The sequence below is a fragment of the Ammospiza caudacuta genome, chromosome 3, assembly GCF_027887145.1.
Source record: "Ammospiza caudacuta isolate bAmmCau1 chromosome 3, bAmmCau1.pri, whole genome shotgun sequence".
Lineage (NCBI taxonomy): Eukaryota > Metazoa > Chordata > Aves > Passeriformes > Passerellidae > Ammospiza > Ammospiza caudacuta.
In genome coordinates, this window is record NC_080595.1 from 60804718 (window position 1) to 60831886 (window position 27169).

At 44.7% G+C, this 27169-nt stretch overlaps 1 protein-coding gene across 3 annotated transcripts; it reads left to right on the top strand.

Moving 5' to 3' along the window:
• Positions 1-979: 979 nt before the first annotated feature.
• SLC22A3 (solute carrier family 22 member 3) lies at positions 980-27169 on the top strand. Of its 3 annotated transcripts, XM_058801976.1 has the most exons (11): positions 980-1384; positions 11832-11935; positions 12328-12482; positions 14929-15094; positions 16090-16207; positions 21565-21662; positions 21799-22013; positions 24439-24547; positions 24796-24908; positions 26096-26195; positions 26933-27169. In XM_058801976.1, the coding sequence occupies exons 1-11, from the start codon at positions 980-982 to the stop codon at positions 26988-26990; spliced, it is 1641 nt and encodes a 546-aa protein (XP_058657959.1). In that variant the 3' UTR covers positions 26991-27169. The 3 variants fall into 3 exon arrangements, 2 of the variants coding, with proteins under 2 accessions (XP_058657959.1, XP_058657960.1); XR_009274551.1 differs by lacking the exon at positions 24439-24547 and having other exon boundaries at positions 26933-27049; XM_058801977.1 differs by lacking the exons at positions 24796-24908; positions 26096-26195; positions 26933-27169 and having other exon boundaries at positions 21799-22095; positions 24439-24465.

A 27169-nucleotide genomic window follows, 5' to 3' on the forward strand; every position in this document is an offset into this window, starting at 1 on the left:
TCACATGCACCCTGATCCTAGCTCCCTCTTTCCTTCTCCCCCTTCCTCAAACAGCTGAGGAGAAAAGTGATGTAACTTGTTTTCCATTCATTTTTGTGAAAGAAACACCAACATTTATATTTATATATAAATTATATATATTTATATTTGAGAGATTTTGTGGAATGAAATTTTACAAGGTCATGTAAAAGCCTTGAACAGGTAGATCAAACTTTAAGGGAAATAAAACCCTTGGATTTTGGTCTGTTGCAGTTTGTGACCCTCCCTTTATTTATGCTACAGAAGGAAAAGGCCCACGTGAATTAGGTGTTTACAGATGCTTTAGTAGTGCCTTGGAGAAGTAATTAAACTTTGCCAGTACTAATTTCTATTTCTGGAAGGAAAGACGATAGGTCTTTTGAAGCCTTTCTGTCCCTTTCTTTCTGTCCCTGCCATCCTGCAGAGAGCCTGCATCACTCACTGATGCTTTTTGCAACAGCTCCTGGGCTCTTTCCCATTTAACTCTGCTTTACACATTAATTTATCGCAGGCGCTGCGGGAGCTGCCCTTCGCGGCTCGCCCGTCCCGAAGGAGTTAACGGGGTTTATTACATAATCTGTTCAACACGCGGGATGAATAGGAAACGCACGCCCCTCTCTCTTCTCCGGCAGTCCGTGAGTTCGCTCAGCCCGGTGCCAGCCCGGTACCCGGCTGTGTGCCAGCCCGGTGCCAGCCCGGTGTGTCAGCCCGGTGCCCGTCTGTGCCCCCATGTCCGCCCGCAGCCGAGTCCCGCTCCGCCTCCGCTCATGCCCCGCCGGCACCGCACGCCCGCGGGTCTGTCTGTCTGTCTCTCCGTCCGTCTGTGCGTGCACATGAGAAGAGAGGAGCGAGGAGAGACGAGACCGTCCAGTCCGTAGGCAGCGCCGGCAGCCGGTGCGAAGTGTGAGCGAAAGCTCTGCCACCCCCGGGGCTGCTGCAAGCGGACAGACCGCCTCGCATCATGCCATCTTTCGATGAGGTTTTGAAGGAGGCCGGGGAATTTGGAAGATTTCAGAAGAGGGTCTTTTTCCTCCTCAGCCAGACAGGCATCACTTTTTCTTCCCTGTTCGCCAGCGTAGTTTTCCTCGGGCGAGCACCAGGCAACTTCTGGTGCAGGATCCCCGGGGCAGCCGAACTGAGCGAGCGATGTGGCTGGACGCTGGAAGAGGAGCGGAACTTCACGGTGCTGCCCCTGCTCCTGGGGAACGAGTCGGCCGCTGGGCAGTGCGAGAGGCTGGATGTCACCTGGGACGCCTCGGCCAGCTGCAGCAGCCCGCTCGGCCGCTATGGCAATGGCAGCCCGCCGCTCGCCCCTTGCCACGGACACTGGGTCTACGAACAGCCCAAAGCATCCATCGTCGGCGAGGTAAGGAAACACCCACCCTCTGACCGCTGGTGTCCATCCTGCTGTGGGATGGCAGCGGTAAAATGCGATTGCCAATGTAAGGGTTGTTGCTTTGCTGGCTGCTTTTCCTTTGCAGGTTTATTTAATTCTGAGTCGCAAGCAAATCAGGACTATGAGTATGATCAAGTGCCAGCACCGAGCTTTTAGGGAAAGGTGAGCTGGTATGAAAGGCGGCTGTTCAAAGCCAAGTGCCCACGCTAAATTGAATGCCCTGCAGAGATATTGCTCTGTCTATAGAGGAATGTCAGATTAAAACAAAAAGTTAACTCCTTGCAGCTGAGGCTTCAGGTGCTCAGTTTCAGGTTTGGTGGTATAAATTCGAAGTGTACTCTATGACAAGGATCAATGCAGATTATCTCTTCTCTGTATTTCCAGTATTGAACATGTAAGTTTGCAGGTAATAAAAAAACAACAGGTGGCAGACTGCCTATCTAAGATCTGGCAGGAGTCAGCAGAAGTGATTGTGCTTACTAAAGAAGAAAAACCAAAAAAAAAACAAACATGTTTTTGTCCAAAGCTAACATTCAGCTTTTCCTGAATATCAGTGTCAGAGAACAGCAGGCTATTATCACTAGTTGTAAGCACTGGCAAATGCAGTGATTTTTTTTAATGAGGCTGCAAAAGGCCAGTGAAGATTCTTTCCTAGGAGACCCTTTGTGTAATCTGTAATTGTGCCATGGGTGTGCTGTGGTTTGGATTCAATATACAGTCTGCCCTCTGGGAGTGTGTGTTTTAGTGTAATTCTGACAGCAATTGTCACTCATGCAGTGATGAAAAATCCAAAGTGTGCTTGGAGGGATTGGCTCAGAAATAATCAAGGTGGACTGCAAAATGTGTCAGCACAGTTGAGGGCTCTGGTTCCTACCTGTCTGGTGCCTTAATTCGGTGCTTGCACTGGAGCTGTGTGCTCCAAAACAGGGAGCTGGGCACAGCAGGCAGAGCCCTGAGCAAACACTGACAGGAGATGCTTATCCCCTCCTTCCAATTCAGCATCCTTCTCCCATCCAGCTGGGGCTGCTGTATCCTCTGTCGGGCTGTCCCAAGCAGCAGCGTTGTTCCCTGAGCCCCCTGAGCAGCTTCAGGCGGGGTCTGTGCCCAGGAGAAGAGAAATCAGAGCACCCGACTGGCCCTGAGCAAAGGTTCAGATCTGGCTTTTGTGGATGATCTGTGACATCAAGGCTGCTCAGAAGGCTGCAGATGGCATGCAGGGAGTTGGTGTCAAACTTTGGTCCCTAATGATGATGTGTCTCTGCCCACGTTGGCAGGGGAAGGCAGGGAGGGCACACAAGTGGTGCCTGGGAGCTGCAGCCTGGCTCTGAAACAATCCATAGGACATGGACACAGTGGGAACTTTAGGCTGCTGCCTCCAAGGTACCTCTGCTGGGGGACTGCGAGGAGTCACACCTTAAAAATAAAAATATAGAGATTCTTTTTCTGTAGTTGTCCATTTTTCTCCTCTTCAGCCTTGCTGCAGGTGAAGGCATGTGGGCTGTGTCCACAAGATCATGCTCAGAGTCTGTTTATAGCAGCACTTTGTGTATCTAACAGAGCCACTGTGATTTTCCAACAGCAATGGGTACAGCTATGGGAAAAGGAAACAGTATTTGTCTTGCAGCAATAAATGGGAGTGAAAGGTTCAATGTTCTCAAGCAAATATCCCATCCATCTTCACTTTCTTACTACCTTCTTTGCTGAGAAGACCTTTCAGGACCAGGGAAGGGAGGAGGGATGAAGGGATGATTGGGCAAGCACTCCCACCTAAGGTCCCAAAGGTGCATATTGGGAAAACCTTGGAGTGACAGTCTGCAAAGCTGGGACTGTCTCTCCCCTCTGCCAGGGCAGCAGGTCCCACCGTTGGTGTCACTGTCACTCCTAGAGACAGTGACTCTTGCTGGCTAGGTCCACCTCAGATGGAGGCTGCTGGGCTGTGACCTGTGCAACTTGGAACCTCTTCCCAGTTTTGCAACATTTTCTGGATAAATCATACCCCATGAGGCTCAATTTCTTAATCTAAAAAGGAGGCTTGTGGCATGCATGTCCTGACTCACTTGCTCTGGGATCAGCTCCTAAAAGGGGCTTGATATTTTATTAATGAGTTATATACCCAGCAAAGACAATTTATATCCCAGATTTAATTAAGTCTCTTTTCTCCCAGCTGAGTCTCTAATAAAGCATGACTCAATTTAGGCTCTGTTTAATTAGCTCACCAAAGACTTCTTTTCTTACCCATCTACTTGTAAATGCTTCATTCTGTCCATGATTGCAGAAATGTTTCTTTCAGCTAAAGATTACTGGCATATCTTGTTGAATCAGCAGTGGAAGTGACCAGGGAGACAAAGTCAAAAGGAGGAGTTACAAAACAGTCTCAGGATTCCTTTTCAGGGAGAAAGAGAGAGGAGGGAGGGAGGGAGGGAGGGAAAAGTCAGTGTACTGAAGGAGTGCTTCCAGGCCTATGGCAAGCACAGCTCCAGTGTGGATCTGCAGTGTGGCAGGGGATTTAGAGGCCAAAAGCAGTCATGCAAAGCCTTCCCTTTGGATAGATGTCAGATCACACAGGAGGTGTGGCAGCCAAAGCACAAGCTATTGCAGTAAGCTCTGAGCACCCTTCAGGAGTGAAATCATGTGGCTGAATTTGTGAGGAGTTGTGAAATAAGTGGCTCTGTGGTACTTCACTGCTCACGCTGCCCACTGGCCATTCTCTCATCTTAGACAGCTGTCTTGTGCAAAGTTGTTCACAGTAGCACCAACAGAAAGAGGCAAAGGGAAACAGGGGAGTGTGGATTGATACAAAGCACACTTCTTTGTAAGTACTGCTTGGGGTGCCGGCTGCATCACCTACTGCTGCAGGACTCCCAGGTATCAGTGTTGGGGGTACAGTGAGGTTCTGGGAGAAGGTATGTTGTCATCCTATTGCAGGGGTTCCATGCTGTTGTCTCCCTACCACAAAAATTTCATACCTACTTGGTGTTTCTCATGGACATCTCCTCAGAGCACTGACTCTTTCTTCTTCACAAAGCAGCCAACCAACTCTATTCCCTTCTCACCCAGCCACCCCACTCTTTTATAGCACTCTGCTTCTCATTGGTTACAGCTGTGGCCTCTTAAAGTCAGGCCTGTTCCTAACCTCTGATAACTGGCCCAGCTGCAGCTCCTTAGGGGTAAGATTACTTTCTACACTATCTTTATTTTCTTATATTTTATCCCCCTACAAATGTGCAGGACTTTCTTCCTTCAGCATTTGAGAAGAGCAATTTGTATTAAGAAATCATCACAGGAAGCAACACATGGCAAAGCCAGTTACTTTGTTCTAGTGATGGGCAATGCAGTTTTGCTAAAGATTCCCTCTTAAGATCTTTTGGTGTCCAATGGGCATATATATATGAGAGTAAGTCCCAACCTCTGCAGTTGTTAGCATTCAAAAACATAATCACGGAGCGATTATATGCGGTGCTTTTTATTAAGAGCTCTGGGTGCCAGGGGTATATTCAACCTAAATCTGACTCCGACCATACATCCGAGATGATCATGTTTTATACTCTAGCATTATATAACTTTCATTTTAACTATTAAACTTATATTGTTCTATTGTATACATAGATTTCAGCTAAGCTTAGCCCCCCTCTGAATTTCCAACATAGTTTCTCATTATTCTTCTTATGGTTATATAATAATTATATTTAATTACTAAACAATCATCACATCTAACAATTATATAATTTATCATACTGCTTACGCAGGTGCAGTTGATCTGGGAAAACACAAAGCTTAACATTTTAGATTCTATCTTTAACTTTTTCCAGGGCTCCACTATCACAGTGACATGGCCATGGTCTCTGTGCTCCATTGCTTTAGGTCAGGCTTTTCTGTGAGGGCAATCCAGATTTCAGAAAGTTGTCACTGGTGCTGCACACACAAACCTGCACTGTGTTTGAGGTGAGCAAACAAGACCTGGGTTGACAGAAAGGTTTCAAGATATCATTTTGAGACACAGCTGAATCGATGTGGTGGAGCTGTGCAGAAGACCTTGGTCCAGTGCAATCAGCTCTGGTTTAATTGAGTGTGCCTTGCATATCTCCCTGTGAAGCTGTGTCAGCAGCAGGATGGGAATGCAGTGGCTATTGAGATTTTTCTTGGGAGAGGGAACCTGACACGGTAAATAATCAAGGTAAATCAATTCCTGACTCATGCCAGCTGGTGCCATCTGAAATGATGCTGGTCCCAGAGGGTGGCTGGCACTGCACAGGAGGGAGGGCTGGTGACAGCAGCAGCTGCTCAGAGGGAGGAGGGAAGGGAAGGACTGTGTTGTTTCTGTGCAGCAGATGGAGATGGAGAAACAACAAATGTGCTGGGAGGGTGCAGTGGACTGGAGGGTCACAGCCTCATGCTCTGGCCCAGGGGTCTGGAGGGGAGCCAGGTCACCCCCTGACCTCTGTAGCACTTGAAACAGAAAGTGTTCTCACTGCCAAGTCCTGCTGGGTGAGCCTTGTGAAGGACCCATGTATTCAGGACATACAGAAGTCAATAAACGTAACTTTTCCAGGAAACTGTGCTGAAGATGGGGTCATTAATCCTTAAGATTTCTGGGCTTTGGCACTTTGCACTATAATCCCTGAGAGACAAATCAAGCAGTTTGTGACAGGGTGGCTGGAAATAGTGTGCAAAGGAAGAAACATTTTCTTCAGACCTTTTTGTCATTGGTAACTCTTCAAGGCATGGGCATGAGTTACAATTGTGACTGCAGCGAAATGGCCTGAGGTGGTGGAGGAAAGGAAGAGGGAGATCTGTGTGGTCAGCAGCAGCTACAGAACAGATGGGCATATTTTAGGCAGCACTGATTTCAGCCTTTGTTGGCAGGAGTTGAGCAGAAGGGACAGATTTCAATATGTCCTGTGTGCAGCAAAGCTTCACACTGTAGATGATGCCACTTTGAGCCCTAACAATACTTTGTTGCTGAAGTGTGAGGTCTGAGGTGGACAGATGATAATCTGAGCGTAGCCTACTGCACTTTCTGGAATCGATCTTCTTACTTCTCTGCTTGCCAGCCATCTCAGAAAATACCAGTCAGCATTTGCAGAGAAACCTGGAAGGAAACAAAAATAATGTTTTGTCTCATGGTTTTCAGTCCCTCAGAGTACGAGGTAATATGTCAGTCAAACTCAGGGTGGAAGAAGCACAGCTGATCCTTATGCTATCCTCCTCCAAGGGAATAAACAACTCAATTTACCCTCAAATTGTTGATCTAGTGTGACTGTTGTTATTGGCGTGGCAGTGTATCCGGTCTTATTTTCACTGTCATGGTGGGATTAATATTAATTAGGGGAGGGAGAAGGGGAAAGGTCACACAGAGAGCAGAGGAAGAAGCAACTGCTGAATTTCCAATAAAACTGTGACTAAGATTTCTCTGTATGAGAGGGGCTGGAGCAATTGCTTTCAGGGGTCATGCCAGTGGGGCTGTGTGTCTTCCACTGCCATCAAACCCTCGTAACTACTTGAGGGTTCAATTTTTTTTCTTGTTATTTTGAGGACAGTTGCTGCTTTTCTCCCATTAGGAGATGAAGACTTTCTCTACCTCTTTCTTGCTTTATCCTTGAAGAGACAAAGGAGAAGTACAGAAAAGGCCTTTTGTGCTAGGACACTCAACAGGTGATCCCAGTGGCAGGGACACAAAGTTCATGGGCTTTTGGTCATGCACAGGAGAGGAGGGAGACTTACACAGCTTTCAAAACTCACCTGTCCCTCAGGCCCTGAGCCCCAGGGCCCTGGCAGCAGGGTAGTGGCTGACTCCTCCTGTCCTGGTAAGTGCTCAGCTTGAAACAAGACAGGGAGAAGGACAGTTGCTTGATCCCTGAGCATTCTGCCAGAAGCTTTAACAGAAAGGAAAAAAGAAGGCAATTTCTCCCTTTCCACTGCATGCACTTGCAGAGGGGTTTGATGCAGTAAGGATGTAGGAAAGACAGCAGTCTGAAAGGCCAGTTGACAAGAGGAGAGGAGAAGAACTGCGCAGCAACAACTCAGGAACATGTAGCCACAGTCAGCATCCCCCTAGGTTTCCTTAAACTTGAATATCTCACTGAACCATTTGCCACTGGCAGTGAAAGGGTAAACAAAACTCTTTCTGGCCACTTGTGTGAATGCCATTTAAAATGTGTGTCTGGGCTCTGGACATGCTGCTGCAATTGGGCTGGGGAATAACTGTAAAATTCTTTATTGGCCATAGAGTTTAATCCGTTGTTTTGTAATTTAATTGTAACAGGCAGTAAAGCTCTTCAAAACTCCTCCCCAAGGATGCTACATTTTGAGGAGCTGTTAATGGCATGTTGTGATTTAAAACGATATATTTCTACAGGGATCTGTCTGCTGAAGTGAATAAAGGTCACTCAAGTACCAGGAATTACAAGTTTGTGGTTAGTCTGCAGGTCAAACTGAAATGGAAAATGTTGGCCTTGTTCCAAAGCCATGAAGAAAGGAGAAGTTGCCACAGTTCCATATTTCCCAGTCATTAGTCATGTACAAGCTCATCCAGTTGCCACTCCTTCTTACAGTGATTGCACCACTGAGGAGCTACAGGGAGCAGAGCAAAGCCTCTTCCTTCTCGCAGAGAGATCTCACCTGGGTGGTTTGCTGCTCCTGTATAGATCAGTGAAGCACCCAGCACTGTTCCACCCAGTCACAGCACTGCTCCTGTAAATCTGAGCATCTCGTTGGTGCCCAAGCCTCAGCACATGTGCAGACATTCATGACAGGGTTGTATTTCCAACCAGCAGTGGCTGGGCTGCAAGGCTGGCAGGGAGGACAGAACTGCTTTTTCCATCTGTTAAGAAGAATGTCTGGAAGGAGCTGGTTCCTGCTGCCTGTCTGTGCTGGCAGCACCTCATTTCTGCTCACAATGGCAGCTCATTGTCACAGACACATTTTATGAAAAATCCTTTCGTTAGGATTTTTTCTCCTGGGAAGCTGAGAAGCCTCAGAGGAAAAGAAAAACAATAATTCTCTGCTGCTGTGGAATGCAACAAGTGCATCTTGATTAGTCTCATGTAGTTGTTTTTAATTAATAGCCAATCACAGTCCAGCTGTCTCAGACCCTCTGGTCAGTCACAAGATTCCCTTTCCTTTCCTTTCCTTTCCTTTCCTTTCCTTTCCTTTCCTTTCCTTTCCTTTCCTTTCCTTTCCTTTCCTTTCCTTTCCTTTCCTTTCCTTTCCTTTCCTTTCCTTTCCTTTCCTTTCCTTTCCTTTCCTTTCCTTTCCTTTCCTTTCCTTTCCTTTCCTTTCCTTTCCTTTCCTTTCCTTTCCTTTCCTTTCCTTTCCTTTCCTTTCCTTTCCTTTCCTTTCCTTTCCTTTCCCTCCCCTTCCCTTTCCTTGAAATCCTTTCTTCTATTATTTTAGTGTAGTTTTAATATATTATTTTCCTTTAATATAATATATATCATAAAATAATAAATCAACCTTCTGAAAAATGGAGTCAAGATTCTCATCCCTTCTCTCGTGCTGGGACCCCTGTGAACACCACCAGAGTTCATCACCAAGGCTAAGAGAGAACAGTGAGGAAGTGGATAGTTTCCCAGTTTGGGCAGTTTTTCAGTCAGCTCCCTAAATGGAAAGGGTGTGTTTGGGTGCACAGTGGTTTGTGTCCTAGAGTGGACAGAAATCCTGTAGGGGAGGCCAGGACTGAATGCAGAGGTGAGCTGCAGGGCTGTGCAGGGTGCTGCACCAGTGCACTGAGGGGCTTGGCTGAGAGCACAGCAGAGCCAGGAGGAGGATGTGCCCTTAGCTGGGGCTGGCAGGCTGAGCTAGGTCACTCGCTGGGTGATTACAGTGAAGAGCCAGCTTCTAACTCTGGTTTCTAACAGGGTCTGTTGGGGTGTAGCCAGCACTGTACAGAACAACAAATAGGCTTAAGATCAGGGGAAGAAAACCCTAAGGCTTTACATCACATTTTCATATCCTTCTCTCCCCACCCTCTGGCACTGCAATAAATGCTTTAGCATTTTCAGAAGTGTAAACACCAGCCTGTGCATGGGCAGGTGTATGAACGCTCAGAAGGAGACAGGAGGCACCACACCACTGCCTTTTGTGGAGGCTGCTAGCAAGGAACGTGGGAGGTGTTTGGGAAGGGTATCATTAGCACTAAGGACTAACTGCAGGCAGTCTGAGAACATGGGTAAACTGCTGCAGATTATTTTTGTCCAAGGGATGCACATAGGGATAACTTTCATGCACAACCAAGCCAGGTCACAGCTGAAGCACTGAAGTGGGTCTGACAGGCAGCCCGGATAAAGAAAAGGTCTCTGCGGGGTGTTCAATTCTCTTTTAAAGGTTACATTCCCCTCTAAAGGTTATGTTTGCAAATGAAAAACAAGACATTAGCAGCGTGATGACTTCAATGCTAGGTGCTACGTCAAGCAAGCAGAAGTGCTTATCTATATCAGAATTTATTTAAATATTTAGAAAGTGACAAAGTGCAGGGCTAACTTAGGAGAACAGTGTACTGTGGCTAATCTTCTCAAAGAGCCCTTAGCTCCTTAGGAAGTTTCCTGTATGGTACTATTTCCCAGAATATATACAATATTTGACTACATTGTTAGTGTAGAGGTAGTTTCAGCTGCTGCATAAATAGTAGGAAATTGATGTACAGATGAAAGAATCCTCCCTGTTAAAGATACTTTCCCCTTCCTTTCTGGTATCCATTTGTTCTCCTGCCTTCTTTCATGATAGTTTATTCCTTGCTTGTTTACAATAGAGAGAGATAAAATAATTTTTAAAAAGCATATTTTTTTCAGTTTTTGAAAAGGGGTCAAGGAGAGTCCCAACATCTGTCATCAGCACAGGCAATAGCACTGTGATTTTAAAAAATGTTCTTTTAATGGCCATTCTCATAAATCCCCACTGATTTCCAAAGATGCATCTTTTGATACCATTTGCTGGCATTGTCATAGCTTCAAAGAGCAAGAGGTTAAGCAGCCTCTGAAATCTGAAAGTGCTGCTCCATGTTCAGTCTAATTTAGGAAAGCATTGCAATTGCCCTTGAGTAAGACAGCTGAGAGCAGGTTTTATTCTTCTCAGAGGTTTATGTGGCTCTTGCTCCAGATTTACAGAAGTGGAAGCCAGGTGCTCATAGCTTGACTTGGCTGACAGGTGACCAGTCAGGCTCCCTGGAGTAATGGGGTTGACATCGAAACCATGACTTTGTTTAAAGTCAGTGGAAATGGGATATCTACCAGGTTGGAGACCTGTGAGGTGCCCCTTGTATGTCCTGTGTGATCTGAGACCCCTGATATCTCAGGCCCAGATAATACTCTGGGCATTACAGCATGCAAATGTCTGGGATGCAGCTTGGGCACATGGCACAACATTTTAGAATCTGGAGAACTGGAAATGGCCAAAGAGGCTGCTGTCTCCCTAGCCCACCCTGAGCCCACTCTGCTCAAGAAGAATGCTTGAGCCTTGGTGTTGTCATGTGCTGGTGAGCACAAATGTGGCACACTGTGTGTGCTTCAGCAACCAGCACCTTGTTGACAATAAAAAAAATTTCTTTCAGCTCACATCTGAAAGCAAAAGGGTCTCTCTAGGTACATGCTGGCAGCTGCTGTTGTCTGTGGCTTCTTTTGGTCCTGAGGTCTCATTCTTGCAAAGATTACTCCAGGTATGGATTGAAATCTCCTAAATCCCAAATGGTCTGCAGTAGTTAAATGTCTTTATTCTCCAGAAACAACTACAGTAATTTCCACTGCCATGCTGCCTATAGAATTACTTCCATTTTAGTTTCATTCTAGTTTTAGTTCACAGCCCCTTCCTTCCTCTCAACCACTTTTCCCTTCCCTTTGCCTTCTCTCATCCCCACTCCCATCCCTAGCAGTGCTAGGCAGTTACAGATGCTGCAGTATAAGGAACAGAAAAGTCTGGGAAAGCTTCAGCAAGAAAACATATATTCAGTGTGTCTGCAATTGACCTGAGATCTGTTTTCAGTTTCCTTGGAGACCACATGTTTTTGCTTTTATCTAGAAGGCACTAAGGAGAATAACTAAACGAACAGATTTCTCTAAGATGCTGTTTTCACTGGCAGTGGCTGCGGACCCTTATTCTGCACCAAACAAAGTCAGGACTCTGCCTTGGCACCATATTTAACGGTGCTGCTTGCAGAAGAGCAATTTGCTTTCCAAATCTGGACAACCAATGTATGAAAGGCAGCATCCTCTTGGCAATGTATGAAAGACAGCATCCTCTTGGCAAGGAGGAGCTCTCCCTATTCATGAGCACTTTAAGAGTGGGCCCACCAAGTGCTTGTTATTGAGCAAGCAAATCTGAGCTTCCTCTTCCCCTTCCCTGTGGACCTATGCAGTTCTGTAATGTTTTGCCCTGAGGGTGACAAATGACTCACCTGGGTGTTTATGTCTCTCCCTTGTTCCCACAGTACGACCTTGTGTGTGGCAATGCCTGGATGCTGGATCTCTCACAGGCCATCCTCAATCTGGGGTTCCTGGCTGGGGCATTCATCCTGGGCTATGCTGCTGACAGGTACAGTATGAGCTCATACTTTGGTTTGTTGGGAGGGGAAACCACTCTCAGTATCACCTGCAATAGGCTCGTGTCAACATTTTGCAGGTTTAATTCTCTTGGGATAGATATCTCCAAACTGAGTTAACAAAACCCAGCCAATGTAATCTTTGCTTTGATTTGGTCTGGAAACTTTAAGCAGTTGTAATTACTGGTCCTGTTTGGAGCTTAAAATGCCACAAAATGAGCTTTTCTTGTGGTTTCCAAACTTTACTGTGCACATCTGGATCCAGAAAGGGCAGAAAGACACAGAAACAAAAAGGAAGCAAAGAGGAGCTTTCTGGCTGATGTTTACTGAAGGATATTTAATAGGTACCACTGATGACTTCCACTTTCTTTTCCTTTTTTTACAGATATGGCAGAATCCTCATCTACCTGCTCTCCTGCCTTGGGGTTGGGATATGTGGTATCATAGTGGCATTTTCACCAAATTTTACTGTATTTTTGATCTTCCGGTTTCTCCAAGGCATGTTTGGCAAGGGAACCTGGATGACATGCTACGTGATTGGTGAGAGCTCTTACCCTCTTTCTTTCTTGTTTACGGAAAGTGAGGAATTTTTGGAGGACAAAGACTCTGGCTGTATCCGCTTGTCATTGTATTTTCTCTTGGGAGCAAAGCACTGGCCTGGAGTCAGCAGACAAAGAGTAACCCAAATCCATCCTGGTTAATGCATTTGTCCTCCAATGATTAAGAGGTGGGGGAATGGATTATTGATATATAAAGTTTTTGTTATTACATAGAAGATCACCAGGATGATAAAAACTCTACAGAGCAAACCCCAAACAAACCGGATACACAAACAGGGACATGGTTTATTTTGGCAGAGTCTGAATGTCCTACACAGATGTTCAGAGGAGTTAGCTGCTTCTCCTCACTGGGAGGACAGCTTGGATGGCTGCTTTCATTCTTTAGCTAACTGTCAAGGCTGCACACCAGGTTCCATATTAGGATTATTATTTTCCTGAAATGGGAAAAGAAAGGGAAGCTTTGTTATAAATAGCATCAAAGCAGCAGGGATACAGAATCTTTGGTAGATTATAATTCATCAGTCTGTAGTCTATAGCAATGAAGCTCCTTGCACAGCAAGCTTCCTTTTGACGAGGAAAGGATACTGTTGTGGGCTCTTGAATGCCTGCCAGGATCAGCACGGCAGTCATAAAGCAAGAAAAATCCAGACATTGAGGAAGGCATCCTGCAAGAGACAGGATGCCAGATTTACTTAAAAATAAAACCAGTCATTTGGTGATCTACTGTTATAATCCAAAACATAGTGATAACGTTATATAGGGTGTAGCACTGCTGTTGTCCATGAGGCCTGTGACAAGTGTTTAAAATTCCTGGTGGAAGTTAGATGAATGGGAGTGGAATTGTAACCAGACATAAACACTTACAGTGAGACCTGGGAGCACTGTGGTGATCTATGTGCAAACATACCAGTCTAGCCCTTTTAGTACCTAAAGCCCACAAGAACCTTGTTTTTCTGGGCTAAGTTACACTGCTGAGCAGCTCCTGTCCAAGATCCAGGGAAAGGACCAGAAGCTGCTTTTCCTCTTACTTCCATGCACATGGCTTAATTTTAAGCTGAGATCTTATCTTGAGACTTTGGCAAGTGCTCTAACCATCAATATGTTTTATGAGAGACCCAGGGCTTCCTTAAAATGGCCAAGCTTTAACAGAAAGGAATGTTTTTCAATGCTCAGATCAGGCTGCCTGACTTTAGGGAAAGATTCAGAGATCCTGAGAACCTCAGGAACACTGTATTACTGCAGGCCTAAGCAAGGTGCCTGACTCTTGGATAGAGTGATTCCTTCCAAATCCCTTCAGGGATCAACTCTTATCTCCGGGGATCACCCAGAGTATTTGCCAACCTAACATCTTTTAAGAAACATACATGTACAGATCATAGGTTTGTTTGCACCAGGAGGGAGGCTGCAATTAATACATTCCCAAAGCTCTTGATCTGTGCTTCAGCTGCCCCAATAACCTCCCTTTGTATGTATGTAAAAATACAATCCAGTTCTTTTGGGGCCAGTGCTAATCAGCTATCCTTAGGCAACAGAGCTGCCCCTGAGCTATGCAGAGGTGATGGATAATCCATAAAAATGGTCATGCTGTCATATCTCTCTGCATTGCCAGCCAAAACAAACCATTGTTACTTGTACATTTGTGTCTCCTTTAGCAAAATAAATAAATAAATAAATAAATTTAAAAGAAAATGTTTTCTGCATGTTGCAAGCCAAGGTAATACCCTCTGCTTTTACTGTGAAGGTGTTGTAGTGAAGATTGTTTTGGAAAAAACAGGAGACACTTCTTCATTCATTGCTTACCTCAGTTGTGAGCAATGCATGAAGAAGTGAGATGGGATATTGCCTGAAAAATGAGCATAGATTTCAGAGCTATTAGACACATTCACAAAATAAAAAATCCACCAAATGATTAAAAAAAACCCCAGAAAACAAAAACTAAAACTTTCCTAATAAATGAACAAACCAGACTGTATCACACCTTTCCCTCAGAGCAACCATGATATGGTTAAGCTCTCCTCCCCACAGATGCCTTGTCCATATTACCTGCTGTGAGCAGCCTCTGCCTGAAGGATCCCCTTGTCTGGGCATGTGCCAAAACTGCACCAGGGAGAGTGCTAAGGATTTCCCACCAAGCACATGATCATGATGCAGTCTCAGACCCCTGTTGTGGCCCTATGTGGTTCAGTAGCAAACACAAAGTCAGAAGCCCCTCTGGCTGGAGAAGGGTGGGTGAGCTGATGAGGAGGTGTCACTCGTGTTTGCCCTGGACAGCCTCAGTGAACGCCCACACTGCTGAAGACAAAATGCTGGGCTAGACACAGCTGTGGCCTGATACAGCATAGCCTTCCTTATATTTCACCTCTAATAATTTATTTTCGACTTGGGTTTGTTTCTGTGTTATTCATTGTGGCTTTGTCTCTGCTCAGTGACGGAGATCGTTGGTTCCGATCAGCGGATGGTTGGAATTGTGATTCAGATATTCTTTACCCTGGGAATTATAATTCTCCCTGGAATTGCATACTTGATTCCCACCTGGCAGGGGATCCAGCTGGCCATTTCACTGCCCAACTTCCTCTTCCTGCTCTACTATTGGTAATGTTGCGGTCATTGCTCTTGTCATTATTGCTATTGCTATTTGAGCACCTTGGGAGTCCTGCTGTGGCTCCAAGTCTCCAGAGTGGAAGATCTAGGTTAGGAAGAAGCTATTTGCACATTGTTGTCTATGTAATTTGTAATTCCTCTTTAGTGAATCACAGACGTACATTACTCTAATTTTTCTGCCCATAGTTTGCCTCTCTGATCAGCCACAACTGGCCCTTCACATAACCCTGCTCTGTTTTATAAGTTAACTTGACCGAAGTTGATTTTTCCCATCAGCCATGAGATCCCACTTCTGCCTCCCATTATCTACTTAGATAAAGTTTGACCTTGCTCTCAGGTCCCCTGGGCTGGGCAGTACAGCTGATGAGAAAGCAGAGCTCTGAGCCATGGCAAACACCTGTCTCAGTGCAGCGGTCCTGTGGGATGGATCCCAAGAGTTAGCACCCAAGGAGCCTCCTCCTGAACTGCCTCCTTAAACACTGCCTGCTGTGAACCTTAAAACAGTGCATCATCTTAACCCTAGGCTAGCAGAAACTGAAGCACCCATCAGTGGTATTGCTTTGTTCAGTTTATAAAAGAAGTATATGTTTGTGTGCGTGTATCTTACAGTGATACAGCCAGAAGCTTCCTGATCTGCCTGTATGTGTTACTCTATGTTTAGTGTTGGCTTTCATTGTTGCTGTTCTACAGGAACTTTCTTTGCTTTTTGGTTATACTTTTGACAACCAGTGTGCAGATACAATATTAAAATTTCTGATTTTTCAGCTTTGCAGAGTATTGATGTAGTCTCTTTTCTTCTTTCTTGCCCAATAGGATCAAATATTTTGCAGAAGGCTGTCTGGAAAAGCAGTCCTCAACAGAGTTTTTGTGTCCCAAAGACTGACAAATCTGGGTTTTGTGTTAACACAGGGTAAAAGATAAAAGACTTTGGTTTACTTATGATATTACAAAGTAAAAGCCTTATTTACACTTTTGTGTTCTTACAGGGTGGTTCCTGAATCTCCACGTTGGCTCCTGACACGCAAAAAGGGAGAGAAGGCATTGAAAATCATGCGCAGCATTGCAAAACACAATGGGAAATTTCTCTCACCCCATTACTCAGAGGTACAGTCATGTGTTTGAGCTAGAAGTTTTTCCAAAGCTTTCTTAAGCTTTGGAAAGGTTCAGTGGTGTTAAAGTGCATTCTCTCTAAGGGATGGACAGCACTCTTGAAGAGTCACACCAGAACAGTTTGTTGTCAGTCACACAACTACTTTGTTAATTGCAAGATGGGAAAAGTGAACTGGCTGGAAATATACAGGCTGAAAAAAATAAGTTTGCAAAACAAGGAATCAGGTCTTTCTTTTGTAACGCTCCCACTTTAAAAACTTGTGGGAAATATCAGAAACTACCCTGAGGGGCAGTGGTGTTTCATAGCAGTTGCCATTTGATGTGACAGAGCGAGTGGAGATAGCATGATCCACTTTCCTGGCTCTTTTTCTAGAAGTTCCTTTTACAAATCTAAGAGAAAAGGAAATTAGATTTCAAGTATAAATTTGCTTCCATCCCAACAGGGAGAAAATGAGGAAGCTCTGTCTGATAACACTATTCACAAAGTAGGATGATAAGTGTTAGAGTCACAGTCCTTTGGCCAGCGGTCATGACAGAACTTGAAAGGACTGATGCATTTAATGCAAATAATGCTGCCATGACATTGCAGCATTTGGCTTGTCCTGTGTTGGTTGCAAATGTCTGGCTCTCAGCCCATGATTACTGCAGCACTGGACTTATGGTTCAGTGAGAACAGATGTGGTTAACTGGAGTGATTAAGGTCCCTTTCAACACGAAACATTCTATGATTCCTGTGCTGGGACCCCAGAGTTGGATGCCGCACTGCAGGTGGGCTCTCAGCAGAGCAGAGGCGCAGAATCCCCTCCCTGGCCCTGCTGGCCACACTGCTTTGGATGCAGCCCAGGATACAATTGGCTCTCTGGGATCCAAGTGCACATTGCTGGGTCATGTCCAGCCTCTCACCCACCAGAGCCCCCCAAGTCCCTCTGGGCAGGGCTGCTCCCGGTCTGTTCATTCCCAGCCTGTGCTGATCCCAGGGGTTGCCCAGACCCAGGTGCAGCACCTTGTTAAACCCCTTGCTAAAGCACATGAGATTATGAAAGGACATAGAGCTGTTGAAGTCCAGAGGAGGGCTGTGAAATGATCAGAGGGCTGGAGCACCTCTCCTGTGAGGAAAGGCTGAGAGAACTGGGGGTGTTCAGCCCAGAAAAGTGAAATTTCCAGGGAGATCTTAGAGCTGCCTTCCAGTACCTAGGGGACAGTCACAAGAGAGCTGGAAAGGGACTTTTGACAAGGGCATGAAGGAACAGAACAAGGGGGAATGGCATCAAACTGAAAGAGGGCAGTTCTAGATTAGATGTTAAGAAGAAAATCTGCACTGTGAGAATGATGAGGAACTGGAACAGATTTCCCAGAGAAGCTGTATATGCCCCACCCTGGCCAGTGTTCAAGGCCAGGCTGGATGAGGCTTTGAGCAGCCTGGCCTAATAGACAGTGTCCCTGCTCATGGCAAGGGAGCTGGAACTAGATGAACTTTAGTGCTCCTTCCAACCCAAACCTTGCTATGATTCTATGAATCTATGGTCTTTTGCTGGGGCACATACACCAGTGTGATTCCCACATCCAGATCACAATTATGCAGTGCCAAGATGCCCCAAGTCATGTAGCAGAAGTTTGTGCTTCCGCAGCTTCCTCTCCATGTTCAGCCCCACATTCATACACCCACTTCCTCTCTAAACATCAGCATTTTCAAAGCATCATGTCAAGAAGATGTCTTTCCTAGTTTTTTCTTTAAAGTTGTATTTATGTTTTTGTTTTTTTTTTCAAAAGTGTCCATGCTCATGGCCTTAAGCCACTCACAGCTGTAACAGATTAACCTCCACACATCCAGATTTGCACTGGCTCTGTTCCTAGGACCTTTTTAATATAGAATCTCTGTCATCCTTTTGCTGTGTCCAGGGGAAAGAGAGCATCTCCAGGAAGTGCATGGGTAATGGATCAAGGGTATTTCTCACATTAACTGATATCAGACTTCTCTTTCATGAAGCAGCTCCAGAATTTCAGGCTAAATGCTGCAGGTATGGAGGCTCAGGAAGAAGTGAGAGGCATTATTCCTCAATGCACTTGGGCTCAGATTTTCCAGTATGTCTGTATCAACTTCATCAGCCAAGTCTCTTACACGGCTCTGGATGTTGCAGCTTTGGGTTTTTGCTGGCTTGCAGAAACCACAGATGACCTTTATATGAAAAAGGATAAACATTTGCTGCTTTTGCTTTGTGAGTTATGACACTGGTGTAGGTCAATGCTAACCAGAACTTATTAAACTAATTCTAAATTATAAACCCTTTTTTCCCAGTTGCTCATATTTATTCTATCATGGAGAGTTTTTCAAACTAATTTTCTAATTTTGGTCTCTGTCCAAAACCAGAATGAACTGCAACCCTCTGAGTAGAGCTGCTTCTTAAGGGAATATTGGATCAAAACCTGTCCCTTTATCTACAGATTTTTTTTGCTACCCTATAGAATATCTCTAGACATGTTTATTTCTTAAATACATTAAATTACATATGTAAATGTTATATACATACACGTACATATAAGCCTGCATGGCCCATGAAGAATTAAGCATGTGTAGAACTATGTACACAAAAATCATTGTGGGAAAACTGATATGTAATTTTGCTGGAACATGACAATGTGAGGGAAGTTATAAAGGGCTCATCTAGGGTTTTCAAATCTTTGGAAACATGGGCCCTGTCACTGAATTCCTGACTGCACTGGTGTGAATAGCAAAGCTCTCCTTGACTTCACAGAACAAAAAGAGGATTTTTTCCCCTGCAAAGTGTTGACTCTCCATAGTGCTTTTTTTCTTCATCTATAAAAAAGTGCTCAGTCATGCTGGGGGTTATTTTGACTTTATTAAGACATAAAAATACAAGCGGCAGTTGTGCTGAATTTATCTTTAGTCCTCTAGAAATCTAAAACCATATTTGCACAAAGTCACAACTGATGGCTGGCAGCCTGTTCTTATAAACAACAGACATGGCAGCTTTATAACCATATTATGGAGAGTCCAAGAGCAGCGCAGAAACCCAGCAACCTCAGCCTGCCTCACTAAGGACTCTGGCATGCAGCACAAGTGGCAGCGCTTTGAAGAAAACTTTTGGCTCTGGTTACAGAAGAAAAGTGAGAGGGAGTAGAAAGGAAGTTCAAACAAGTGTGGGCTTTCTCTGTCTTACTTACAAAGCTTTGTGTCAATCAGTTAGGAAAAAGTCATGTGTAAACACATCCAGCCAAATCTCACTGAAAAACAGCTGTGCTACCTTATGATATAATAAAACAAAGGGTGAAAGCTTTGGGCTCAGCCCTGGCTGAGCTGATGAGACCCTCAGGCAATGCCTTTGGCTTTACCTGTGTTGTCATCATGGATCTGCATGTTACCTTGAGCTTCTCTGTCTTTCCACTCCTGTCTCCCCTCTGGCCTGGGCTCCTGCCCCTCTGTGAGCAGCAGGTGCTGTGGTAATAGAGAGGGGTTTGCTCCTCTCTTAGCTCCTCCTCTCAAGAGGGGTCAATAATGGAGAATTAAAGCAGCAAGTCTGCCTAAAATCCTTCTAAAAATGGCACAGCAGGTTTAACCCCATGTTCCCCACAGCTGCTTTGAGAGCTGACAGCAATCCCAGCTGTGGCTGCCAGGTCTTGGGCAGTATCATGTTTGGTCCCTGCCTGAAATTGCCTCTGCCTTATCTTCCTGGGGTCTTCCTCACTTGCCAAATGACCATATGAATGAGGGGTTTTCACCTGGCTCGGTTAAAAACTGCTGGCCAGAGTTAAAAACAGCCTAGATCAATGTACCTAATCCCTTTTTGGCCCTACTGGTATTCTGGCTCTGTACTATCTACAGCAATGAACTTCAAAGGATAAACACAGGACTGTTTGAAATCCTGCTCTTTTCTGTTAGTGTTAAACCCTCTAACCAGTAGTTTCATTGAGTATCTCATTGTGATTGATTGCAGGCAGCTGAGAGCAGATTTATTATACTTTGTAGGCAGTATGAGAACCATTAATTCATACTTAGCACATTATTTTTTTCAGGGTAAAAGCCATGTTCAGCACAGCGTGTGTGTATTTATATCAGGACCCTCTGAATTTCACTGGTTGAATATTTTGTAGCACTCAAGCTAGATCATAGATGTTATAGATCTCTGCTCTTTCTCTCACTCCCCTTTTCTTCCTGCTGCCCAGCTTGCTGCCAGTGATGTTGCCAAGCCCATTGCCTGCTGCTCAGCCCTTCTCTCCCTGCTTCCCTGAGCCCATTGCTTTGCCCTGTCTGCTCCTCCCTGCCACCCCTGGCAGAAGGCAATTCTGTGCCCAGTGGCCCTGATGTGACAATGATTGCTTGTTACCTTCCAAGTAAATCCAGGTCAACAAGGAGGAAATAATTTTTCCGTTCTCAAGTTAAGATTGGCTATTTTTAAATAGATTTTTGCACAATCATCTCATTAAGGAAAGCTAACAGCCATATCCAGTTATTAGCTGTTCCAACACCTGTGCACTGCTCTGGAGTGCTATGAGCAGCAAGCTGGCTTGCCAACACCTTTGCTCACTGGACTGGAATATTGCTGATCACTGTATTTACACAGAAACTGTGTCCCAGTGTGTTGCTCTTGTGCCGAGATTGAGGCAGGAACAGGCGAGAGGCAGGATCATAGAAAAGGCAAAGAAGGCTTTATTCAAAAGAACCATGCTGTCACAGACACATTTTATGAAAAATCCTTTCCTTAGGATTTTTTCTCCTGAGAAGCTGAGGCCTGAGGAACAAAATGTAAACAGTGGTTATCTGCTGCTGTGGAATGCAACAGGTCCATCTGTGATTGGTCTCGTGTGGTTGTTTTTAATTAATGGCCAATCACAGTCAGCTGGATCGGACTCTCTGTCCGAGACACAAGCTTTTGTTATCATTCCTTCCTTTTCTATTCTTAGCTAGCCTTCTGATGAAATCCTTTCTTCTAGTCTTTTAGTATAGTTTGACTATAATATATATCATAAAATAATAAATCAAGCCTTCTGAAACATGGAGTCAGATCCTCGTCTCTTCCCTCATCCTAAGATCCCTGCAAACACCGTCACACCACGTGGTTTTTACAGAGTGGTATGATAGGTTCTATTCTTTTGGCTAACTAACAGAAACATCTTTCTCATGCACTGTCCTTGAGAGGAACAGAAAAAAAAAGTAGAAAAACACCCCCTGCAAATTTTTTATACTCAACAAGTTATCACATTTTTCCAACTCCCTAAAACTTCTCACAAGCCGCTGTGAGAAACGCTTGCCGTTTCTCTCTCTCTGTCCCATGGCATCCCCACCAGTGCCTGCCTGCCTGTGACAGCTGACTGCTGCCCACTTGTCTCCTCAGATCACTATTAGCAACGAGGAGGTCAGCAACCCCTCCTTTCTGGACCTGGTGAGGACTCCCCAGATGAGGAGGAACACGCTCATCCTGATGTACGCCTGGTGAGTCCCCATGTCACCCAGTTTGTTACCTGGGTGAGGGGTCTTGAGGAAAGATTCCCTTGTGCCTTTTAGGGTCTTTCCAGCTGCTTGCAACCATTTGTTTGCCACCCAACTCTTTTTTCCCTCTGCTGTTTAGGTTCACAAGTGCCCTTATCTACCAGGGGCTTGTCATGCGCCTGGGAATTACCGGAGGAAACCTCTATCTGGATTTCTTCATCTCAGGAGCTGTGGAGCTGCCCTCTGCTTTCCTCATCATAGTGACAATGGATCGCATCGGCCGGCGCCTGCCTTTCGCCATGGGCAACATCGTGGCGAGCGTGGCGTGCCTCATCACTGCCTTCCTGCCAGAAGGTAATTCATTCCCTGCCCTGGGACAGGCTCTGCTGCTCAATGGCACCCCCTGAGCAAGGATAGTGAGCCCACAGAGCTGCAGGTAAAAGTAAAAGCATCTGGTGATACAGACAGCACCCAGTCATGGAACAGCACACCCTATCTGCATGTAGCACAGCACCTTGTTTCCCTGGCACATGGAACAGCCATCTCTTCGATGGGTTATGAACAACAGCTGGGAGCAGCCCTAGAGAAAACTTCTATCAAGGCTCTGCACGCTCTGTAAAGGCAAATGCAAGGGGAAAACATAGAAACATAATGGGAAAATACATTCCCTGACCTGGAACACACTTAGTGATGTAAGAAATCAGTGATTTTGGTGACTCATCTTGGTAAGTCTTTTCCTTTACAAACAAAACAATGCAAACCACAACACAATGTAGGGGCTGTGGTTGGCATCACAGAGATTGTTGCCTCGCCCTCACTCTCCCAGGAGTTTGGACAATGCTGAGAGGCTGGGAGAAAGATATGGCTTTTGATTAAGCCATTCTTATCTGGTTTCAAGGACAGAGAAAAGGTCTGATATTGCGCAAAGGCTTCCCAGCACTTCTCTTCTTTCTTTAAAGTGTTTTCCCTACCTTTCCCTACCTTCCCTACCCTTTTTTTGGAGGGTTTTGTTTGTTCTTGTTGGGTTTTTTTTTTTTTTTTTGGTGGGTTTTTGGGTTTTTTTTTGTTTGTTTGTTTGGGTTTTTTTGGGTTTTTTTGGGTTTTTGTATCCCTAGAGAGGCATTTGGAGGTGCTTTGGATTGTATATAACCATAGCATTATGCCTTATTGTGGCTGGGGACCAGAAGCTCAATGGACATCAAAAAGGCTTGTTCCTCCCCAGAACTGTTCCTATCAAAGTGAGGGACAGTCCTGGCCATCCTAAGAGGTTTTAGTTTCTCAAGGTATATATCATGGGGCTGCCAACAGCCTTCTCTCAGTAGGAGAGGACAGCCTTGGGATTAAGATACTTACAGTTGGACATTTGAGGTCCAAGTCCTGCTTTAAAGAAGTCTGTTTATACAGATGGAAAAAACCACAGCTCTCAGATCTGAACCCCTTCACACTGTGTTGCTCACAAAATTCCAGTCCCCTGGCAGAGGGAGGGCCCACATGGACGTCACCATCACCTTGGGAGTCTGATGGACTGAAGGGATGCCATGGAGATGATGTGGATTTGTTTTGTTCTTTCCAGCCTTTGTTTATCTTATATATTTTTGAAAACAGAACTCTTCAGGGCAAAAGCAGTGTCTTACAACATGGGGTGAAGTTTGATGGTGGTTTGTTTGGTTGTTTTGGAAGGGAAAAAACCCCAAGTGTCTCATTTTTTGGTTCAGGGAAAACGGAAATGTTTTCTTCTTCTTCCACTGAAGATTTGAAAAAACTCAATCAGTGCCAGAGCCCTCTCCAGTGGCAGAGCTCCCCTTTGTGCCAAGTTCAGGCTTGTTGTTTCACTTGCCTTTCTGTCTGCCTAGTCATGGTTAGACCACTCAGGAGACTGCCCTCTCCCAAGAGCGTGACAGAAGTGCTTGTCACATTCCTTGTCATGCACTTCCAGAGAGCACCAGATCTCCAGAGAGGGGTTGCTCACAATGAGAGGGGCAGCTCTGCCCTGCTGTGTGTGAGTGGCCACTGCATCCCTGCTGATGTCCAAGGGCTTCCTGCTGATGTATTCAGGGCAGTTGCTGCTCACCAGAGCTTGAGTGGAGCTGGGAGAGCTGGGCAGAGCCCACGGGGCAGTGCCAGGTACAGCCTGTGCCAGGTATGATGGAAGGGGAGGGGAGGATGACCAGGACTAGCATAATTAGGAGTGGCTAGAAAAATCACAAAGGGTAGATGGACTGCTCTAGGGAGAATGATTTTAATGCAGCCTTCCTGGAGGTTTCTAAGAGATGTGTAGATGTGGCACTTAGGGACATGGTTTAGTGATGCAGTAGCAGGGGTGGGTTAACAGCTGGACTCCATGGTCTTAAAAGTCTTTTCCAACCTAAGTGATTCTATGATTCCATGCAGCTTTAGAGGTATTTTCCTTGGGGTCAGAAGGTTTTGGGAGGTGACTCAACAGTGTTTCTTGCAGCATAACATCTCTCTATAGAAAAATACTCCTTTGTGGAGCACAATTTGGATGTGGAAGCTTATCATGGTTATTCTCCCACCCATGCTGTTATGCCCCACCAGTATCTTGAATCAATCAACTCTAGTGATTTCTACTCTCCATCTCACATGACATTTGAAAGCAATAAATGCCATTATAGATTGATACCTACAGCAGCGGCCTTTCAGTCTGATTGGCAGTGTTCCTGTGGTATAATTTCTGCTGACAGGCCTTGGGCTCTCAGAAATGCTCTGCTGGTGTGGCAGAGCACACTTCATGCAGAAGTGTTTCTTTTTGTATGAACAGATATCCCATGGCTCAAAACAACAGTTGCCACGCTGGGAAGACTGAGCATCACAATAGCTTTTGAAGTTGTCTATCTAGTGAACAGTGAATTGTACCCTACAACACTGAGGTATGTCACAAGCTCCCAGGAATCTTTCAACTTTTCCCTGTGCTTTTCACCATTTCCGATTTCACTGTCCTTGGTTAAACTTGGTTGTCTCCAGAGTTTCCTGCTCTGAATAGCCACTGTTTAAAAAAATGTGGAAGGCATACACTGAAGAGATAATTTTGGACCTAAGTCTACATTCTACTCCTGAAACTTCTGGCTACTCTGTTTGGTAGCCCCTCTCTAATATCTGGTACTTTTGTCTTTTGCAGAAACTTTGGTGTTTCCCTGTGTTCAAGTCTGTGTGATCTTGGTGGGATCATAGCCCCATTCCTGCTTTTCCGATTAGCAGCCATTTGGTTGGAGCTACCTCTAGTTATTTTCAGTAAGATTTAATTTACAATATACTTTTGGTTTAAATACTCTTCTCCTAACAGAGCTTTTCTTTTGGGTCAAAAGCAGTGGCCTTATCTCCCCTGCAGAGCAGTGCTTCTCAACCTTATTGCCTAGAGCAAGAGGCTGAATGGCAAATGGGTGAAAGGTGATTGCTCTGCACAGTGTGGAAGAGCTCAGGTCTGCTTAGGTAACTCTGCTGAGGGAGCAGAAAAGAAGCTATGTCAAGTGCTTTAAGACTGAGAAAAATTTCAGCTAGGTTCTGTAATTGCATGGGAGTCTGTGGGTAAACCAGACTTCTTTCTACAAGGTAGATGTGACTGGAAAAAATCAAAACGAAAAGGATAGAATATGAGGGGAAATTTGCACCAGTGGCAACTTTAGCTGAAAACAAAATTGGAAAGACAATAGACCTTAATATTTCAAAAGATTACCATTATTTCAAGAAAATTTATAGATAGAAGTACAGTGTTCGCATTATCTAATTATTAAATTCTGCTGCCTCTGAGGGACATATGAATCCCCTCTGTCTTAAGTAAACAGCTACAAAATCAGAGAGGATCAGAGTGAACTATGCAACACTCAGGGAACATTTGATTTTTTGCTCCAGCCCTTCTATTTTTGACTTAATACATTAATATGAATTATATCTATGCAGGAAATTATTCCAAAATATCCATTCCTAATTCAGATTGTATCTGAATGCTGCTCCCCAAGGAGGAGTTTTTGTTCTGAACCACATAATTTACTTTGGCCATGGATAAAGAAGAGAGTATTCAGGAAAATCTCTGAGGTTTCAGGAAACACAGATGCATCCACATGACAGAGCCCTTTGAGAAAAGGCAGATTTGTTCTACATGAGAAATCGCACCCTGGTTCCCGTGCTGTTTTTGTACATTTGCCCATGTGCACTTACCTCAGGTTTTTGACTTCTAAGATCTCCCTCTGCAGAGATCAGGCTGCAAATGAGCTCCTAGCCCTCAAGTGATTTTGTAATAGGCTAAATTAATGTAACATAGAGGTGTTTGATTAGAATAGGTTAATCAGAAATAGCTGACGCACTTAAAACATCTCACTTCAAACTCAATCTGAATAAACTTTTCTCAGTGGATAAATGCTGAAAATAAAAGAAGTAACAATGTCCTTATTGCTTTTGTATTTCTTCAATGTTCATTGTAGGTATCCTTGCAGCTGTCTGTGGCCTCCTGGTATTGCTTTTACCAGAGACAAAGGGAATGTCATTGCCAGAGACAGTGGAGGATGTGGAGCAGCTTCCTAGGTATGAGATGGATTTTCTTACTTACACTTGGGTGAGGTTTCCAGGGGATGCTCTCCTCCAACTTTACCAACTGTCATAAAGTATTGATGTTTTCCAGTGTCAAAGTAAATTCCCTAGTTGGGTAGATGCCATGAGCAGGTGGTATTTTCCTCAACAGAAAGCTGAACTTTGCAATATCACTAAGGAAGGCTATTAAAATAATGTACGGCGATAAAACCTGTATTTTTCTCATAGAGACACAAAGTTGTCCTATGCATCTCTGGAAGCAAAAAGCAACAACACTGCACAAGAGAGGTGCTGCAAAGCATAGTCTGCAACTCTCTGCTCAAAAACCCTAGCCATTACCTCAGTCAAAGCATCCTGTGAAGAAGGGTCCCTTATAGATGCAATTCCACAATTTGTGAGATCGTTTAAAAGTCACATATGAGATGGATTTATAGCTGAAGAGTTTTAGGCACAGCTTACCCACTCCTGGCACACAGCAAGCCAGACTGCCCTGCAAATATCCAGGGACCTTGGCTAAATAATTTGAGGTCCTAGTGCTATAAGTGAGTTTCAAGGAGAGACTTTGAATATTACATTAACAACTTTTGCCTGATTCAATGTACAAACAAAAGGAAGAGGAAATTTTCTATGGAAAAAAATAATGTTTCAGTACTGCAGCTTGGACTACAACTTAAACTACATATTTGCCTATTTTTTCACATTTATACCCCTCTCCCCTTCTGTTTCAACAGTCATTTTGGAAAATGTGGCAAGAAACGGAAACACACGGACACCAACTCTTATATTTGACTTCTGAAGGACAGCACTGAGCTAAGAACTTTGTTCCCATACTGGGAATTTGTTCTCCAGCTGCCACCACTTCAGAATTTGCTGCAGAATATGGATTAAACTTCATGTTTCCCTTCTAAGCACAAGGACATTCAATACAAGTAGTGTATTTTTCTATGAATATGGAATAAATACTTTTT